The following is a 22,431-nucleotide window of genomic DNA, read 5'->3' as shown; positions in this document are numbered from 1 at the left end:
ATGAGCAGTCCTCTCTGATTTTATATGCATTTAATTATCAAGAGTAGGCATAAGTTGCATCTGCATTTTTACTCGTTGTACAATAACCAAGAAAAATTTCTGTAATTTTCTTTGGAAATCAAAGAAAATACTTTTAAAGCCATTGAAGGTTTTAGACATGTGGACCAAGTAGATGAAAACCCCCACATAACTTCAACAATGCAATTTTTTCCAGGTTAAAGATCAGCTTGTTTGACAACAGAGGAGATAGATACATTGCTATATAATTAAGAAGCCACAGCCTTCAGTTGTGAAGATGACAAAAATCATAACACCGTCAGCATAAAAAATCTGGGATATATTCATAACCAACAGAGGTGACAGTTCAGTAGGAAAAAGTAGAGCAGAGAAAAAGGACCCTCGAGGAATCCTAACCAAAACTACTCTCTTAAGCACACCTATCAGATACTTTCATCAACAAGCAGGTTCCTAATGAAATGAAGCAGATCATTGTATCCTGTGCAATTTTTCCAACAAATTAAGCAGTATAGAAGATTGGACTGCATAAAAGGTAGTTTCAAGCAAGTTTTTGTAGAAACACCCTTTTTTCCAAAATATATATGGGGACAATGGAATTCTGATGTTAAGATAGGTGGATTAGATTTGTGCAGTGACATATCATCTTATGATATAAAGTACAGGTTATTCCAGGACCCTAAGCTCAGGGAAGTTGGGATTGTGGAGGGTCAAAAAGAAAACAGAAAAATGCATGCCATTGTTACATAAAAAAAAAAATTTGTTACACCAAGGCTCATGTTGTGCACTACAGAACTCCGGAAACAGTTTTAGTGAATGAAAAGGAATAGTAGTGGGCTTCAAATCTTTAAACTTTTTTTTATTAGAGTTTTGGGAATTTGAAAGATAAAATAGGTACTCCAAGGGCAAATAAAGTATTGTTTTTAGGGCAGTGATTGGGGATTCTGATACAATGGAATCTCGTTAATACAAAGTTCAAGGGACCTAAATTTTTACGTTTTGTAGTAATGAGGTCCCCCAAAAGTGTCAAAATTTTACAGTTTTTTTTTTTTTTTTTTTTTGGTACCTACTGTATATCTAAGAATAATAATAATATCAAAAATAAATTAATAAAATAAAATAATAAAAATAAAATAAAAACAAAAGCCTTGTCTAACAATACAGTAATAGGAATATTTTTTTAAGATTTTATTTTATTTGTAAGATAAACTAAGAGAAAAGCAATATTAACGGAAATAAAAATATTGTACAGTATATATTTTGATGTATACAATATTTTAGTATCTTAATATAAAAGGAGACATACAAACCATTAACGTTTTAATAAATTAATCTAATTTAAAGAAAGAATCCAATGTTGTTTGCACAGTTTTTGTCCTACGTGTATATGCATTTTTAACTACAGCACAGACATTATCAAATGCAATAGTTGTTTCTTTATCAATGTTATTGCAGACCAACACATTCTCTATTATGTTCAATACATTTTGGGCATCTGTTTTAGATGGCAGTGTGGGCACTTCTTCACTTTCGCTGTTGCTAGTAACAAAACCATCATTTTGTTTGGTACCCAGCACCTCTTCTGTTGTTGGCGTTGCAGTGGTGGCAACTTCATCATCCACCTTCACAAACTCCTCAAATTCGCCAACAAAATCCATATGCTCCTTCAAATTCCTCACTGTTGCTATCACATTCGTCTGCTGAGAATTTTTCCCTCCTCCTATGCTGTGGATTAAATACCTTTTCAGGCGGGCTCTATATGCTCTCTTGAGGATATAAATAATGCCTTGATCCAGTGGTTGCATTAAAATTAAGTGTCTGGGCAAAATGTGCTGTACAACAGTCTAGAATCATCAAAATGTTCCTTTTTTCTGAAACCATTCTTTGTCCAATTTTGATAACTGAAACTGAAAAATTTTGACCGTAAGCCAAGCACTTCTATTGGCCTCATAATCACAGGGAAGTTGGTTAATTGCTTTAAAACATCTTGGCTTGGAAAACTTACCAATCACAAGTGGGCGAAGTTTTGTACTGCCATCTGAATTGCAGAATAACAGAAAAATGAGTCTTTGTTTACTTAATTTTCCACCATGACAAGACTCTCTTCGAACAGCAAATGTTTTGTTTGACAGGAAATTATAAAATAAACCTGTCTCGTCAAGATTAAAAATATCCTTTCCCTCATATTGTAGCCTTTTCTTTGTCGACTAATCCAGACTCACTGCAAACATTTCGTGAAACCAAGTTATTCCTGTCTTTAAATCTTTGGAGCCAGCCACTGCTGCATTTGAAGTCGCTAATCCCATGTTGCTGAGCTAGATAATTTTCCTTTACTTGCAAAATTAGATGCACTCATTTTTTGATACCACTCAAAGTTTTGTTTTAAGCTCCTCGTGTTTTGCACCACAAATTCATTTCCTGTTTTTCATCTCTGCTCCAGTATCATGCATTTCAAGTCTTTTTTGGTTTTTCAGTATTGTAGGTAAAGGGACGTTGCATTCCTTTGCAATGTCCATTTTGCTTCTTTCCATCGTATCAGCCTCTTGTATAATTTTTAGTTTAATTTCCAGGCTTAATTTTGTCCATCTACGTTTTGTCACCATGACACTGGTAGATAAAATTAAATATAAACAAAAGACATCATCTCAGATAAAATGGCACAAAAAATAGATTGCTGTACGATAGCAAAAGACTCTTTGAACCCGGGTAACAATTGCAACTGACCTTATTCCCATGGAGAGCAAGGGAGTACATGTAAACAACTTAGAAAAACTTTTTATTATTTTGTTAATTTAACAACTCATCCTTCAGAAAGATGTTTCTCAGAGTGCACTTGACATTGTAGCTACCATAAGCTGCTTTTGTTTACACAAAGCTAATTTCTAACAAGTCAGTGCCATCCTTTGGGAAGTAGAGAGCCAGGTGGCAAGGGGCAATAATTGGATCGCTCTTCCAAGATTTGTATTAAACATACAAAATGACAATATTTATTTCTCAAGGGGTGAAAAAGAACTTTGTAATATGTATTAACTGAATTTTGTAATAAACGAATATGTTTACATAGAAAAGCCTATCCTTTCACAGGGGAATGGTGTGTGCTTCATATAAATGATTACTTTGTATAAACTGAGTTTGTATTAACGAGATTTTACTGTATATATAGTAGATAACTTAACAGCAAAACTGAAGATAAGATCAGAGCTAGGAGAATTGGACAATGGCAAGGAATTAATAGCTTCTTTTTTTTTTCAAGATATTGGTGTCAAAAGAGAAGGAAGAGAGGGAATTATTGCAATAAGGTTGAGATACACATCCACTGAGCTGAAGGTGGATTACTGTCATAAATCTGCCAACCTGCTCAATCTGCTGGAAAGGTTTAGAATTTAGAAACCGACAATTTTTAAGCCTTATAAATAATGAACACAGAACTGAGTATTATGTTCAGAGGAAGCCTTTTTTTGCCTTTCTCTTAACAGTTTTTATTTTGTTGAAAAGGAAGATTTTAGTGCTACATCCTGCCAGTGTTGTGGTGAGAATGTGATAACTGTAACATTGTTGAAATTCCACATTTCCCACAGTGGAACATACGGAATTTCAATCTACCAGTCAGAGAAAATGGTGAAAGATTCCATAAAACATGCAGTCATGAGACAGATTGCAATTTTGGTGGACCCTACCTTGGGAAGTATCTCTCTCAGCATAAAAAAGGTGTACAGTATGGGAGGTTGGCTGAGTTAGATGTAATATTCCATAATTTCCAGTAGGAAGATATATTCGTGATACCACCACCATCGTCACTACCACCATCTTTAGCTGAAGTAACCACCTTCAACTTGGACGGTTCCTACTCATACATGTACAGTGCTAAATGATCACTGATTCCTGTCTTCACACTGATCCTGAGGTGAGATCATCTGCTGGCACAGGTTATCCAGTGTGGAATCTTTAACTCTTCCCTCTATCCCCTCTTTCATGTCTTTTCCTTTTGTCTGTCTATCAAGTGTTCACTTTTTTAATTCTTTCTTCTATTCTGTTTGTCTTGCTTGCACCGGCAAGGTGAGGGATTGTTTTTCTTTTTTCTTTTTTTTTTTTTGGTAGTTTGCTATCAATCTATTTTCTATTATTTATTTTAATTTTATTTCATTTTTACTTATTTTAATTTTATTTTTATCGTTTTTATTACTTTATTTTATTTGCTCATTTTTTGAATGGTTTGAACATTTAGTGCATGGCAACCAAAGTTTGCTGCATTTGCTCAGTTTTGGCCCACCTCCTTGAAGTAGATGGATATCAGGATGCAACAACATAACAACATATGCAGAGCATACATAGTACTACACACATTTCTGGCCTTTTTACAGAGTTTCTATGTCATCACAGAGTACCACAGCAGAGTAGAACTAGCATTTCGGGGCCACCTTACATAAGATATTATACATACAACTTATTGATCGATGAAATGAGACTGGATTATGAAGCCTCAGTACCACTAAATTAGATTAACTAAAGATAAAATTAAGACTGAATTCAATTTTAATCTTAATTTTATCTTTAGCTAATAGCATTAACATTAGTAGAGGCATACAATGCAAGAAAGCAAGCTTATATAGCATCAGCCAAAAAAAAAAAAAAAAAAAACTAGTCCAATTTCACCTATTCATTCACTCCAAATGCCTATCTAGTTTGATAAGCATTTGGAGTGAATCTAGTTATTAAGTTTCTGATCTCCACTACGACAGATGGAAGTTTGTTCTAAATTTCAAACACCCTCTATCTAAAAGCAAATTTCTGCACATCTATTCTACAATTCTCTTTCCTCAATTTGAATATATGTCCTCTCAGGTGAGTAATCTGAGCAAGAGGAAGAATCCCATCAGCATTGAGCTTGCTCAAACCATTCAAGGCCTTATACACCTCAATTAGATCACCTCACAGGTGTCTCATCTACAGACACTGCAATTTGCAGAACTTAAATCATTCTTGGTAAGAGCAACCCTTTGTTCCCTTACCAATCTCATTGCCCTTCTCTGTACTTGTTCCAGTTCCAGCAGCTCTACATCCTTCCTAAAATGAGACCTCCAGACCTGTATACAGTACTCAAGGTGTGACCTGACCATTACCTTATACAAGGGGACAATCACTTCCTTATCATTGTTAGCAAAATGCCTGTATATCATTGACAAGACACCATGAGCTACTCTTGCAGCCTGTCTGAACTACTCAAAAAACTTCATATCTGACTGCACAATTATCCCCAGGTCCTTTTCATTCTCCACCTCCCTGAGTGTAGAACCACACAGTTGGTATGTTTCTCTTGGGTTACTGCTACCCATATACAGTACTTTGCATTTTTCAATATTAAACTTCAGTTGCCACTTCTTAGCTCATCTGCCTAACTTTTCTAAATCCTGTTGCAGTAGCATACTGTCTTTACTATCATTCACAACCCTTCCAACCTTTGTATCATCTGCAAACTTGGACATTAAGCCTGATATTGTTGAAGAGGCTTCCATCCTGCAGTGAGTTGATAATGGCTGCAGTTTTTTTACCTTCATCGATATCATTGATAAATACACAAAACAAGAATGGGCCCAGCACTGAACCCTGGGGGACTCCACTAATAGCATTAGTCCACATAGAACAGCATCCATTTATTACCACTCACTGCCATCTCCTACTCAACCATCCCTTTTTCCATTGCAGCAACTTGCCCTTAATGCTATACCGCTCCAATTTGTATAGCAGGCTTCCATGTGCAATAGTATCAAATTGAAATCCTGAAATACAAGTATATTTTATCAAAATTATTTTTTCCATCCAGTTCGTTTGTGACCACATCATATTATCCAATCAAATTGGTCAGACAAGACTTCCCCTTAACAAACCCATGCTGTGTCTGAACTATTACTGCAGTCTTGTCTAGGTGATCTTGCATCACTTCTTTAACCAGTGACTCCATTATTTTCCCTGGAATAGAAGTTAAACTAACAGGTCTATGATTATTTGAGCCACCCTTTGAACCCACTTTGTGAATTGGGGATACATTTGCACATCTCCAGTACATGGGGACCTCCCCTGACTCCAAGGATGCTCCCATAATTATGGCTAAGCATTTGCTTACTTCACTTGCTTCCTCCTTCAGTATAACTGGATAGATTCCATCTTCCCCAAGTGCTTTTTTTATGTTTAACTTCAACAACTTCTCCTGCACTTTGCTCTCAGATATTACAAAATCACTTAGCTCCCTGTTAGAGTTTGATAAACATCTGGCCTTCCCCTCCTTGAATAACTCCTCATGTGTGAATGTAGATGCAAAATACTCATTCAGTTTATCAGCTACTTGAGCAGGTTCATCAATAGTCGAACTGTCTATGTTAATTGGCCCAATCTGATTCATTGCCTTCCTTCTAGAGTTATATAAGTAAAGAACTCTTTGCTGTTTTTCTTTGAATCCTTTGCAAAAGATTTCTCGTAATGTTTTTGCCTGCCTAACCTCCTTTGTGACTTGATTACAGACTAACTTATATCTGCAGTAGGCTTCTGTGTCGCCTGGTAATTTATATACATCCCATGCATTTTTCTTCTCTGCCACGAGCCTTATTAATTCCTCTGACATCCATTTAGGCCTGAACCTTGAACAGTATCTCTTAGTTGGTATGAACAGGCTAGTACCCTTCAAGATTAAGTCCCTGAAGGCTTCCCATTTAGAATTCACTGTTGGTAATATCATCTCTTGATCCAACTGTATTGAATTTTAAAACTCTCAGAGACACTGTAGTCACCTTTATGAAAGCAAAATCCCTTCCTTTACCCTGATGGTAGTTACATCTTTAACTAAATCCCACATCAGTACACTGTGATCATTGTCTGGTTCCTTTATCTGCAAATTCCTAATGTATAAATCATCACTGCTGATAATCAGATGAAGAGTATTACTCCTGATTGTCCATCGAACATTGCTATAGAAAGCAATCCTCCAATAAATCCACAAAGATCTTGCTATCATGTGAGTGACCAATCCACTAGTTCCAGTCAATATCTAGAAAGTTAAATTCCCCCATTATAAGACATTCTGATTTACTGGCCCACTCTATTTCTCTGCACAATTACTCATTATACTCATCAGATTCACTATAACGCACACCTACTCTCATCTCATTTTCCCTTTATGTCACATCAAACTGACTCAACATTCACTTTCCACCCATGTCAACTGGATGCATTTCCTTAGATTTTATGTGTTTCTTAATTAACAGCATAAACCCCTCTACCCTGTCTATCCTTTCTCTATATATTGTACTCCCCAAATTCTAATTCTGCACTGCTTATATCTGTGTGACACCATGTCTCTGATATTCCAACAATATCTGCCTTTGATGTCTTGATCAGCACTTCAAATTAATCAAATTTATTTATTATACTTTTAGCATTGGTGTACATGCACCAGTTCTTACTCTTAATTACCCTAACACAGCCCATGTATTTACTTGTTCCATGATGACTCCCAGCAGCTCTTGAAATTCCCAACAACTTGCTCTCTAGGCTGCTGCAGCTATTGAGACAATGTGACTGGATCTACTCATCATTAAGAGCATGTGTCTTTGGATTTAGGAGAAATTCTTTTGGATAGCAATCTTCTTAGTATACCAAAACCGGGTGCCAGTGCCATAGGTAAAATTAGAACAAACAGTGCTTTGTACAAAAAGACTAAGGGTACACATTCAGTTAATATCAAATGCATATACAAAATGTATGTAAGGGATGGCAGACACTTCTGTGGCAAACACATATACATAACAAACTTCTTGAAATTTAACCTTTACCCAGTTATGAACTTCCAGCTTCCATACAAACAAACAAGAAGAAGTAATCCTAGCCAGAACCCAAATAGGCCACACTCATCTGACCCATCTATTCCTATTATCAGGTAATGACCCTCTGCAGTTTACGCACTTCCACAGACTATTCACAGTAAAACATATATTCTCCTGGAATGTCCCTTGTATAACAACTCCCATCTAATTCCATTCACATCTCTCTCAAACTTACAGGAATTGTCACTTTGCCATATCATAGGTGAAAAATCTCACAGAATTTTTCTCTTCTTTGAAACGAATAGGTTTATATGACCATTTCTGATTGCTTCCATAGAAGCCAACACAAGTAGTATTAACTACACTGATAGGTGCAATATGGCCTAAGTAGCCATTACACTGGAAAAACCCAAGAAAAATCAACAACAGTAATGAAGTGTACAGTAGTTAATACCCCAGGATTGATGTGACAGATGGACAAGAACAGAAGCATACTTGACTATTTTATCATGAAGGTGCAAGACATGTTTCTGAAAGTTTAATTTACAATTTAGAATAATACCAGAAATTTATGTGAGTTAACCATGGAGAGAGAAAGTGATCAAAAAGTTTAACAGTTGTAGGCCTGAAAATGTTAAGGTTGCTCTTCAGATAAAGAAGTTTAGTCATGTCAGGAGAAATCGTAAGTTTATTAATAATGGACCATGAGAACAGATAATTCATGATATTATTGGCAGTATACTTTCCAAAGAAGAATGAAAATTTCCAAGGGCAAAAAGTGTTAGATCATTGGCATATGCAATTTTAGAAGCATTGGGAGTTGAACAGCCATTCATCTTCAACCAAATCTCATGAGTAGACTGAGCACTGAATCTTGTAGGCATCCATGAGAGACAGAGCAACTAAGTTGTCGAGTACCAGAAGTGACTTGGACAGAGGGGTGGAGAAAGTAGTTGCAGGTTAAGTTGTAGAGTTGTGAGGTGCATTGAGCAACCCAGAGGCGAGCAAAAAAAGCTGTTCCACTAAAGGGGTCAAAGGCTCCAGAGAAATCTATGAAAATGCCATAGCATAGTTAAATGTGCAGTTGTTTACTCTGGAAAGAAGTTCAACCAAGGCCTCCTCCTGCTCAGTTTCACACCCTGGACGAAATCCAAACTAGTCAGAGGGATTTAAAGAACATTCAGCAAAAAAACAATCTAGACAGGCATCAGTTGCTCAAGGGTTTTACTCAAGTCGGACAGTAATGCAATAGGATGATAAACCTTAGCAGGAGTAGGAGCACCATGTTTGGATATTAATTTTAATAATGGCATCTTCCAAAAGACAGGAAAAGTTGCCTCATTCAAACATTTATTATAGAGTGTAACAAAGATAGATGGATAGAGTTTATGTAGTCATTTGATTAAAATCCTCTCAAGGTTATCAACTCCATTGATTTTAGAGATTGCCAAATCAACCTCTGCCATGGCAAAGTAAGGAGTGGATTCAGAAGTAACGCAAGAGATCTAATTTGTTTATGAATAGGTAGGTCACAGCATTGCCTCAGTGACCACAACTGGGGTCAACTAAGGGAAGAAGTGCATCCAAATAGCATTGAAAATGGTAGAAATTAGAGTTTTAGCATTGTGAAAGTCAAAGGACTGGTAAATTTCTGGAGAGTGAACCTTGTTTCTACAGAGACTATGAACCCCAGGATCAGAACTACTTGCAGTTAGAACAAATGTTCTCCAGGTGGATCTTTTACTGTCATTTATGGCTTTGGCATATTGCCTTTTTGAGGTGACAATATTCATTTTTAAGCTGCTCAACAACTGCAGTTGGCCGGCTCATACGATGTTGTTGAAAGGATCAGTGAGCAAGAAAAACATGATGGCTAAAGATGGTCAAATTATGACTCCACCACGGTGTTGGATATTTAGGTAACACTTTCCTCTTAGCGGCACGAGAGCAAGCCTTTAACATCTTGGACATACAGAGCATAGTCAGATGCAGAAAAATTAGCAATAGCATTCATCAAAGGGTCTGAGAATGAGAATTGAAAAACATCATCAAAACGAGACCAGAGTATATGTTTAAGGGGAAAAGTGGTGAATTACCTGCAGAGAAAAAGCAGTATTTGAAAAGGAAAACTTAATCACAAAGGTAATAGCTCTGTGATCACTAGAGCAAATGCCAGAGTAAACAGACCAATCAGAAGCAGTGGAAGTATTAGCGTATGAAGTTACAGTTATGTCAATATTACTCCCTCCAGACGTAGAGCTGAAGGTAAAAGACATGTCAGGCTGGTTGAGAGTAACATGATGATGAGAGAGTAAGAATTCTTCAATAAGTTTGCCTCCTTAGTGTCAAAAGAAGAGGAAAAACCAGAATTTGCACTGAGAAGGCTTTGCATTGAGATCTGACATGATGAACAAATGTGTGGAATAAACAGTGATATCAGAAGTAGGTGGGCACTGTAAAGAAACTAACAAATGCTAGAAAATCAAAACACGAATACAGACAGTTGTGTGGTAAGGCTATTGATTTTTACAACGTTCAGATTAGCATTTGTTATAACAAATGCAGAACATGGCTCACCATGGTCAGACTGAACATGAATGGACAGAGGGTAGCTTTAATAAAAATATGGTTCTTGAAGGGCTAGAATATCAAACTAGTTAACATCCAGATATTGCTGAACTTCATCTGCATCTTGACAAGACTTGTGTGCATTGTTGAATGATACATAAGTCAGAAGTGATAGAGCCATCTACAGTAGAAGAATGGTTATAAAATGTATTACTCATAGTTTGTTCTTAAGCATATCGGTTCTTTAGCTGTTATAAACTCCAGACATTGTGGATCATGAACAGAGTATCTGGAATCCTTTCTAGATTTACAACGTGCACTTATTGAAGGTTCAGGATTGCATTCTCTAAGCGTGTGGCCATGCTTGGAGCAGTGACCACAAGTGGGGGGGACTCCTGCCGAATTGTAGTGGTGAGACTGATGCCTAGGTAGGTGTAACATATCTTTCTATTTACCACCAAAATGATAACAAATGTGTACAGTGGTTCTGTTCAAGATGACTATTCAGCATGAAGGGGTAAAGATCAAACCCTCCAGCACTTTATTAAATATGACAACATGATGAAACAACTGGCCCTCAGTCCCCAGTAGCTTTCACTCCCCCCCCATGGCAGTGAGAGGATTAGAGTGGAATATATACACCAATGGGAAGAGTGAAGGTGGAGTAGGCTTTCTGGTCCATAAAGGTATTAAAAACATTTTGGAATTCAAAAGTACATCACCAAGGGTGTCAAGACTACTACTAGGATTTCTAAGAGGTACAAACTAAAGGTTATAGTGGGACCTTTTAGGAGACTACTTTCAGAAGAAATTAGAGTGGAACCAGCATTCTGTGTGTTATCAGTCTAAAACACTGATGGATCCAATATCTTTCTATTTTAGAAGATTTAGGAGAAGTCTGGTTGGCCTGCCTCCCTAAAATCCACTCATGCACGCCTTCTCATTAGTAAGCCCTATTACATCGCTTTGGTGGTAACAAATGTGTAGAGTGGTTCTGTTCCAGATGACTAGTCAGCATGAAGGGGAAAAGACCAAACCCTCCAGCACTTTATTAAATATGACAACATGAAAAAACAACTGGCCCTCAGTCCCCAGTGGCTTTCACTCCCCGCTTATGGCAGTGAGAGGATTAGAGTGGAAGCAGACGGTGCAAAGAATCTCTAGGTCCAACCAGGCTGCCATTCATGGAAACTAAATCTGGCGTATTACAATGTAAGATCACTTATCAGTGAAAATAGGATATTAGAACTGGAAAAGGAATTATAAAATGTGAATTGGAATATCATTGACTTGGCTGAAACAAGAAGAAGAAATTAATCATTTACAAGTTTATCAAGTGGAAATCTGCTATATACAACAATGGGAAGAGTGAAGGTGGAGTTGGCTTTCTGGTCCATAAAGGTATTAAAAACATTTTGTAATTCAAAAGTACATCACCAAGGGTGTCAAGACTACTACTAGGATTTCTAAGAGGTACAAACTAAAGGTTATAATGATATATGCAACAACATTGAGCCATGATGATGAAGGGGTTGAAGAAACATAAACCAAAATTGAAGACTTCTTGATGAACAAAAACTCACTACACCATTATTATGTGGGACTTCAATGCTAAAGTTGGAAAGAGACAAAACAGCACAGAAATGTATTTTGGAAACTAGAAAATTTTGGAATTGTTGAAAGAGGTGAAAGATGTGGAATTTGCAGAATCTCAAGGAATGTTGTCAGTAATGAACACTTTTTTCAAGAAAAGAGTGAACAGAAAGTGGACATGGAGGAGCTCAAATGTATTAACAACTAATGAAATTGACTTCATCCTCACTAACAGAAGATATATTGTGAATGATGTTACCATCCTGAACAAGGTAAATGTTGGAAATGATAACAGAATGATAAGATGCACACTTGTAGATGTAAGAAAACAAAAGGAAAAAACTGACTTAAGTAAATAATACAAAGATATTTCAGATTAATATTTATTAATTAATATTAATATTATTATTAGCTACATTGTGCAAGGAAGCCTGAGACTTATGCTGCACCAGCCAAAAAAAAAAAGAAAGAAAGAAAATTCCCCAAGTTACCCTGAGAGAGAGAGAGAGAGAGAGAGAGAGAGAGAGAGAGAGAGAGAGAGAGAGAGAGAGAGAGAGAGAGTCAAAAGTAGAAGGGAATCACAAAGAAAGAGAAGAATGATGATATCCAGCTCAGGACCCTGGTGTGCTAAGCCCATACTTACCAGATGTGAGCCCCTGGGGTTAGGTTAAGATAACAGAAGATGAGAAAAAGCAGTATGTACTGGAACTTAGAAACAAGTTTGAGCTTCTGCAGACCCTTCAGGACCAAGATATTGACAAGGAATACAACTTTCTGAAAAACCTTCTGATAAAGCCCAAGAAACCTATAGGAAAAAAGAAATCTAAAGAAGAAAAAATTAGTCAAGAAACACTTGTCATGATGAACCAAAGAAGACAAATGAAGGCCAAGATAAACGCTGACAAGGACAAAATTGAGTATACTGAGTTATGCAAAGCCATTTTAAGGAGGCTCAGAGAGTACATAAGAAGATTTCACACAAAAAAAGAACAAGCATTAAGGGAAAAAAAGGATTTAAATAAGCAGTCATGAGCAGTAATACAGAAAGGCAAATGATACTGAATCTGAAGAATAGTGATGGTGTATTTATAAATAGCAGAGAAAGCATAATTCAAATAGCAGAAGACTAATATAAAGTATTATATAAGGAGCAAGGGAATGATGCCAGCAGTGGGGAGGATGGATCACAAATTAGCAACACATACGACATACCTGATATCCTTCCTGATAAGGCATTGAAAAAAAATGATGACTCAAAAAGCTCCAGGTGAAGATGAAGTTACTGTAACATTGTTAATTAGGAGGAAGAGACATGACACAGAAACTGGCAAGACTCTTCATAATATACATTAGGGAAGGACGATGCCTAAGGAGTGGAATAATGCAATCATAATTTTGCTGCATAAGAAATTAGATAAATCAGAAATTGGAAATTAATGACCAATTAGCTTGTTGTCCCACATCTGCAAGTTGTTCACAAGGGTCGTTACTAACAGATTAAAAAGAATACTTGATGAGAATCAACCGAAAGAGCAAGCTGGCTTTAGGACAGGATTTTCAACTATGGATCACCTTCACATAATATTACAGCTCATGGAGAAAGCAAATGAATATAAAACATCATTATGCCTAGCACTTGTGGAATATGAAAAGGCTTTTGACTCCATCAGCATAAGGATTCCAATTTTGGGCACTGGAATGATAAGGCATAGACATCCCATACATTATAATTTTGAAGAAATTATATGAGAATGCTACCTCCCTTATTAGACTAGACAAAGGCAATTGCAAATTTAAAATTGAGAAAGGAGTTTGACAAGGAGACACAATATTGACTCCATCAGCATAAGGATTCCAGTTTTGGGCACTGGAATGATAAGGCATAGACATCCCATACATTATAATTTTGAAGAAATTATATGAGAATGCTACTTCCCTTATTAGACTAGACAAAGGCAATTGCAAATTTAAAATTGAGAAAGGAGTTTGACAAGGAGACACAATATCTCCAAAGTTGTTTACTGCTGCCCTTGAAGAAGTTTTCAGAAGATTGGACTGGTCACAAAAAGGAGTCTATGTGAATGTAGAGTATTTGAACCATTTACGATTTTCAGATGGCATTGTGATCATAAGCCATGATCACAACTCTCCATAACTGATTAAGATTTTCCTCTTACTCAGTTATGGAGAGTTGTCCTTAATCATTAGTTCGAAATCCTTAATCAATTAAGGATTTCGAACTAATGATGAACAAGCATTCCACAGAAAGGGATATAATCATTGAAAGGGCAGAAATTGCAAAGTTGGATTTATATACTTATCTTGGACAAGTCTTTAGCTGTAATAATGATAAATGGCTGGAAGTCAAGAGAAGAATAAATTTCAGTTGGATAGCATTTGGGAAATATAGTCACATACTAAGGAGCAATATCCCAATTTGTCTGTGACGTAAAATAATGAACCAATGTATACTCCCCACCATGATTTTAGCATTAGTAGAGGCATGTGATGCAAAAAAAGCAAGCTTATACAGCATCAGCCAAAAAATAAATTCCCATTTCCCACATCCATTCACTCTAAACGTTTTTCCAGTTCTTCCTTGAATTTATTTATGCTATCAACTTCCAAAACAACAAAAGATGGAAGTTTGTTTCAGAAACCAACTACCCTGACTAAGGGCAAATTTGTGCACATCCATTCTACAACTGTCTTTCCTCAATTTTAATTTATGACCCCTCAGGTTCGTAATCTGAGCTAGAGGAAGAATCCCATCAGTATTAATCTTGCTCAACCCTTGATCAGATCACCTCGCAGGTGCCTAGTGTCCCGACACTGCAATTTGCAGAACTTGTAAGTGAAACTTGGGCACTCACCAAAAGAATGGAAGAGAAGCCGAAAACTACACAGCAAAGAATGGTACAAATTATATTAGGAATCAGACAGTTAGATAAGAAGAGAAACACATGGATTAGGCAGCAAACTCAAGTAAAGGACATCCTTATCAAAACTAAACAACTAAAATGGTCTTGGTCAGGATACATAGCTCGATGACAGTTGGACTTAGGAAATAACAGAATGGTACCCAAGAGGAGCTAGAAGAAAACCTGGAAGACAATAACGGAGATGGACAGATGAAATTCATGAGTTCGTGGGTAGTAAATGGATGGCCATTGTACAAAACAGAAGGAACTGCAAAGTTGCTGGAGAGGCCTTCATTCTTCATTGGATTGAAAATAGCTAATGATGATGACTTTCAGAAGAAATGGTGGGATCAGCACTCCATGAGTATGCAGTAGATTGCTGCATAGAGGTGTCATAAGTGGAATCAGCATTTAAAGAAACATCAGTTCGAGGCAATGTTGCAGAAGCACAGCTATTAGGTGTTGAAGTATCACCAGTAGAATCAGAAGTCTCACAGACAGATGGAGAATGTGCAAGCTAGGCACAGGTGTCAAATTGAGAATAAATATAACTCAGTTTCTAAAGATCCCAGCCCCTTCAGAAAACTGCATGGTTGCTCACTGGGAAAGGCAGTAGTATGGTCAAAAGAAACATCACTAGAGGCAGCATTATTAGTGTCAGTTGCACAATAAGCAATATGTTGGCATTTAGCCTTTGGCATAACATATAAAAACCTAACCAACCCTTTGCATCCTTATGCAAGTCTTAGTTTGCCAGCCAAGATGGAGCAATTCTCATCAGGTATGTTTTATTAGATTTTAATCTGTGTAAAATTAATTAATTATTATTATTTATCTATGAATAATAGCTAAATAATAATAATTGTTATTATTATTTAGTTAATTTAGTTATTTAGTTGTTAATATTATTTAGCTATAATTCTTTATTTCTGTAACATTAGCTTTTATGATTTTTAACAACCTTAAACTACTGCCATATATTCATATATTAATTTTACCCCAAACTCTTCTTTTATTTTATCTGCATAAAATTGTGATGATTGGATTTAGCAAGGTCATAAGCACTTGAATGAACTAAATTGAATTATTCTCATGGTATAAGATAGTCTTATTACATAACCAGTTCTGAAAGTGTTTATTTAGCAAAGCATTTGGCTTTGGCCTTCATAAGAGATTGATATATAACTGGAATATATGGAGATCATAGGTAAGATATTTTTAGACAGATAAACATGATGGCTATATGACAGGAAGGAAAGGATTGTAATTAATGGCTACTTCAGAGTGGGCTAGGGTTAGAAGTGAGGAATCATTAAAGATTGTTTGCTGGATTGCTTCTGTTTCTGATGATTTTTCTTAAATAACATTGACAAAGGAATACCTTGCATGATGCCAAAATTAACACATGTGGCAATTGGGAGAATAGTTAAAGAACAGTGTTAAGCAGCACTCATTCAGAATGCTTTAATTAGGCTTCATGGATGGTCAGATAAGTGGCAGTTATGTTTTGAATGCTGCATAGTTTTACACTTGGGTAATAAATCTTTCTAAAATAACTTATACACTTCAGGAAGTTGAATTTAAGAAAAGGCTGTAGAAGAAAGAAATTTGGTGGAGCATGATACAGGAAAATGAATTTATCTGTGCAATGTAAACAATTGGCGATGTTCTGTCAGTAATTTGTGAAACAATTACTTGTAGAAATAGAGAGGTTATGATATTTGTGAAACTGCACTTGGAATATTGTGTAGAGTTATGGAAACCACACCTTCAAAGAAGAAATTCATTGAAAATATCCAAAGATGGGCAGCATGCCTTCTGATTTTTCAGTTTTTCACACTGTGTGAAAAGATAGATAGGCATCTGTGTTATAACTTCTCAACGAATGCCAGAGAATCCTCAAAGGTTCTATCCCACCCCCCAATCTTTTTTCTTCTGTATATTAATGACCCTCCCACATTGTCCATTGGTCAGAAATCCTATCCATAGTTTTGCTGATGGTACTGTATTCCATTTAATATACAGCTAACCTTTCTTCTTCCTTTCTTTATCTAATTCTGTGCCTTGGAAAACTTTCTCATTTTGTGTATTTCCTGAAAATTATAGCCTTTGAGAATGGAAGTCCAGTTTCAACAAGTATCTTCTGTCTTTTCAAACCGTATGATACTAGAGTGATATAAGTTACATGAGAAAAGTAAAGAATTCTGTGCTGCTGTTTTTAACCCTCTTTAACAAAAATGCTAACCACATGTTAGTGTGGCTTAGCATGCTTAATTTCCTGAGTAACTTTGTTACAGACCGATTTGTCCTTTTACTATAATATTTAAGGTCTCTTGTTAATTTATAGTCATTATATGCAAATTTATTTTAAGCTACTAATGTCATTAGCTATTAGTTTCATATAACAGAGATTACTTCTGCTCCCCAAATGGATTAGTTTAAAGATAAGTAAAAATTATATTTAACCCCAGGGGCTTGGCACACCCAGGGTCCTGAGCTGGATATCATCATTCTTCTCTTTCTTGGTGATTCCTTTCTACTTCTCCCTCTCTCTCTCAAGGTAACTCAGAAATTTTTTTTTTTTTTTGGCTGGTGCAGCATAAGCCTCAGGCTTCCTTGCACCATATAGCTATAATAATAAAAATAATAATATAATATATATTTTTTTATAAGAATTTAATTAATTAAAGTTGAAAAATTTTAAATTGTTATTTCTTACAGATATCAATGACTTTTCTGGCACTAAAAAGCATTCTAACATACCAGATAAAGAGAACCTTGATGGCAAGTATTCTCTATTGCTTAATTTTATTTAGTGAACTTAGTTTATTTACAGCATTAACTTCAAATCTGTCGGGAAAAAGTACAGTATTCATTTATATCAGCATATGAACATGCTGTTTATTTTCATGGCCTAGCTAAAACTGATGAAAAAAGACAAAAATATGGTATCAATCTTGATTTGTAAGGCTATCTTAGGTGATATTAGTCAAATACAAATAAGCAGAACTTCTCTAAAGAGAAGCGCTGCTTATTTTTATTTGACTAATATCATCTAAGTACATTTTTAATATAAAATATTTTCCCAAAATCTGATATTAGGAAATAAATTATGATTTCATTTTCCTAAAGACCTATTGGCCTTAAACATTAAGAGTTATTAATGACTCTAGATAAGCATTTCCCAACATTCTTTTCAGATATGGACACTACTTTAATTTTGAGACAGAGGCCATGGACCACAAAAAATATTTTAAACGGTACATGTAAATATATTAACTGTTTTTTTAAATATAATGATTATAGGCAAACCTGTATCTCCCATCACTGTTAATGGATTGTAGCTTACCACACAAAAGCTCTGATTTATTGTCAAGCCCCACTGACCACTTTCATAAGTTACACTCACAAGAGCATGGGAAACACTGCTCTAGATGACACTCATTACTATAATATATGGCAGGTCTTGACATGTTCTGACCAGTTGGGTTATGTTTTAATATAAATAGTGCTAAGCTGCAAAGTAGCATGTAGAATCTAACATAGTACTATGTTAGATTCTACATGGGAAATTAATGATTTGAAGTGCATTTACAAGTATATTTATTAATTCTGTGTGTTTCTATGAAACATACAGAATTAAACATTTGAATGAAATATTTAGTGTGAAAGAACTAAACTTTCACATCAGTATGTTAATAATTCTGTTATGTTTTTGTGGTGAGCATGTAATTGAACAGCACAAAAAAAACTATTTCTTCTGTAATTAAAAAAAAAGAAAGAAACCTATGATCTGTATTTTGGCTACAAAATCGAAAGTCAAAATAAACCTCCTCCTTCCCTTTCCCCACATATTTGTTGTCTGCAGGGACACTTCGAGGATGGTTTGTCAGGAAAATTAATGTATGTCATTTGAAGTGCCAGTGATATATGGTGGGGGGGAAAAAGACCTTTTGAGGGCTTCACTTTTGTTTAGCTAAGACCACATTGATGTTTCATCTAAAAGTAAGAAAAAGAAGATACAATCTGCCCTTTGCAGTGCTGCAAGTAGCTCATTCTGACATGCCTCCCCAGACATGGACTTTAGATGACAATATGTCATTGCATATGACAAAGAATATATATATGTATACCAGCCTAAGGGAGTTAGCCTCATTTAGTTCCACTTGAGTGTTTTAGTCTTTGCCTGACTTTGCTCATTTTGACTCATTTTTCAGTTTGTACCTGACTTTGCTCATTTTGACTCATTTTTTAATCTTTACCTGACTTGGTGAGAAAAAATAAATGCAATTTATTTGTTTTTATAATAATAAAAACAGATAAATTGTTTAACCCCTCACCCCAAGGATGGCACCTGAATCCAGGATTTCTTATCAATGGGTTCTGCCAACCCCCATGAATCCTCTGTAGATCAGCACTGTATGTAAACCTTTCTAAGTGTCAAGCAGAACCTTTCATTTCCAGATTACAGGAATGGAATTTGTCCACACAGCCATGTCTGGAAATTGAAGGCACTAAAAAATTTCATACAATTTGTTTGTGACAGGAGATTTCAGTGATGCTGATGGCTTAACAAATAATCTAGGTCACAAGCATAATGTAACCCTAAGGACTAGAGGCATTTTAAAGATTCATTAAAACATTACTTTTACATTTTAGAGAAAGGCATGCCCACTTTAAAATTAAAATTTTCAATTAAATTTAAAAATGAATAGCTTTTATAGTCTCGTGCTTGACTCAGTTTTTTTAGGAGCACTGCTGCAGGCATTAAACTTTTATATAATACTGGTTTCCGTTGTTTAGTTGAAAATACAGTGGTTGTAAAGCAAATAGATGTGGCTACACATGAAATACACCAAGATAGGCTAAAATATCTGCTCCAGTAATATCACTTTGTGCTTCACCCTAACAAAGAAAGGACATTCCACCAACAACTTATTGTGTTTTGGAAATGGTATTGGCATAAAAGCTTGAATGAATGCCAATATGAGACAGCAAAATTTCATTGAAAATTTTTTATTGGAAATCACTGAAAAAAGAACAAAATGGTATCAGATAAAAAAAAACTTTGTCAATTTAGGTTTGTGCACCAAGGAACAATAAGTGTTCTACTATTGATTTGAAAACATTATTGATGCAAAATTTTGAATGCCTATTTTATCACAATAAAATTTCATTACATTTTTGGTTGGAAGTCTCTGCTGTATAAACTGCCTAAAAGTGCTCTCAGACATAAAACTCAGAATGTTTGTATGTAAAAAACATATTTGTAAAATAATAAGAGGAGTTTACCTCAATATAACATATGTATACCACATGTTTATTCATATGTGTACCATATCAATAAAAATTTTCTACCATATGGCATCATAAACTTTGTAAAGTTATAAAATAATCATAAAATTAATTGTAAAGACCCACTCCGTGACAGTGATCACATTGTATGAATGTGGGAGTCGCTTAAAGACATAACTACTATCAAGGATAAAGGAAAAATTTTGCTTTCATAAGGGTGACTACAATAGTCTCAGACAGTTTTAAATTTTAAGCGAGACCAACTCATGACATTACAAAGAGTAAATTCTAAATGGGAAACATTCAGGGAAGTAACATATAAGCTACTATGCTTTTCATACCAACTAAGAAATGCTGTTCAAGGCTTAGACCTAAACGGACGTGAGATGAAGTGATGAGACTTGTGGCAGGGAAGAAAAATGCATAGGATGCATATAAAGTATCAGGTGATAGAGAAACCTGTGTTGGATATAAACTAATCTGCAATCAAGTCACAAAGGAGGTTAGGCAAGCTAAGACTGATTAGAAGAAGTCTCAGGCAAGTAATGTAAAGAAACATAGAAAAAGATTTCTTTACTTATGTAAAAAAGAACACTATAAAAACAATACTTTACTTATGTAAAAAGAATACTAAACAGTAATGCTTTACTTTTATGAAAAGAACACTTTATGCAAACACTAAAAGTCAGGTAGATGCATCATATTGGTCCACTAGATATCAATGGTTTAATTGTTGATGATGCTGCTCAGGTTGCTGACAGACAGAATGGGTATTTTGCATCTATGTTCAGGCATGAAGAATTCTTTAAGGAAGGGAATGCCAGAAATTTATGAAACTCTAACAGAGAGCTAAATCATTTTATGAAAACTGAGAGGACAGTGGAAGAGAAATTCTTGAAGCTAAACATAAAAAAAGGTGCCTGTGGTGGATCAGATCTATCCAAATATATTAAGGAAGGCAGCAAATGAAGAAGCAAACCACAAGTCATAATTATGAGAGTATATTTAGATTAAGGGGATTTACATATGGATTGAACATGTAAATGTATTCCCAATTCACAAAGGTGGATCATAGAGTGACATGACTAATTAGACCTGTTAACACGACAGGTCTGTAATTAGTCAGGTGATTGATTGTAATCAGTCAATTAGTTAACAGGTCTAAAAAAACAATCCAGTTACTGGTCAAAGAGATAATGCAGGATCATTAGACAGGAATGTTATTATACTGCAGTTGAAGCATGGATTTGTTATAGGATAATCTTCTCTGACTGATCTGATCCCTGGCCTGGTGGTCGTGAAGGGAAATATTGCAAGGTATCGATTTGTATTATATTATTATTATTGCAATAAAGATTTCTAGATTTTGGTATCATATACTTGGATTTAAGGAAGCTTCTGATACCATTGCACATAAAAGGCTCACATACAAATTGGAACAGCATGGAATTAAGACCAGGTTACTGCTCTGGATAAAGGTATGGTTGAGTGGGATTTAAGTTGATATTGATGAAGAAATATAAGGCTAAGCATCCAAGTTTTCAGATGATACAAAGGTTGGCTGGGTGATTAATGACAGTAATAAAGGTATGCTACTGCAACAAGATCTAGAAAAATTAGACAGAAGAGCTGAGAAATGTGGATGAAGTTTAACATTGGTTAATGCAAGGTACTGCAACTGGTAGCAGTAATCCCAGATTAATGTACTAAATGTGTGGTATTGCACTCAGAGTAGTGGAATATGAAAAAGACCTGGGGGTGTAATTATGTAGTTAGGTATGAAGTTCCCTGAGCAGTGAAGACATACTGCCAGGACAGCCCATTGGGTTTTGTCAGTGGTACACAGGAATTTTGCTAGCAGAGATAAAGAGGTAATTTTCTCATTGTACAAGGTAGTGGTTAGGCCACATCTTGAGTACTGCATACAGGTCTGAAGACCTCATTTTAGGAAAGATGTAGATCTGCTTGAATGGATGCAGAGAAGGTCAACAAGTTGTGCAAATTACAGCATATGGAGACAAGGCAACTGCAAGTCTGATCGAGGTGCTTCAGTCTTTGAATGGTTGAACAAGTTGATTGCTGATGCCATTCTTTCTCATTTTCAGACTATACACACAAGGAGGCATAAATTCTAATTGAGGAAAGATGGTTGCACAGTAGATGTGTGGAGATTTGTCTTCAGCCATCAGGTGGTTAATTTTAAGAACAAATTTCCACTTGTTATG

At 35.7% G+C, this 22,431-nt stretch overlaps 1 protein-coding gene across 3 annotated transcripts in view; it reads left to right on the top strand.

The window, feature by feature from the left end:
• LOC150081781 (opioid-binding protein/cell adhesion molecule homolog) overlaps positions 1-22,431 on the top strand; it is a 718,769-nt gene that overhangs the window by 512,650 nt on the left and 183,688 nt on the right. For all 3 annotated transcript variants that reach the window (XM_090379651.1, XM_090379650.1, XM_090379652.1), the window contains exon 7: positions 17,633-17,695. In XM_090379651.1, coding sequence (XP_090235777.1) covers positions 17,633-17,695 — 63 coding nt within the window. The remainder of the gene's footprint in view (positions 1-17,632; positions 17,696-22,431) is intronic.

This window comes from Mastigoproctus giganteus, chromosome 8 (genome assembly GCF_048544385.1).
Source record: "Mastigoproctus giganteus isolate SK-2022 chromosome 8, ASM4854438v1, whole genome shotgun sequence".
In the NCBI taxonomy this organism is placed as follows: Eukaryota; Metazoa; Arthropoda; class Arachnida; order Uropygi; family Thelyphonidae; genus Mastigoproctus; species Mastigoproctus giganteus.
The sequence above is the reverse complement of the archived record's forward strand: the minus strand, read 5'-3'. Positions and strand labels throughout refer to the sequence as shown.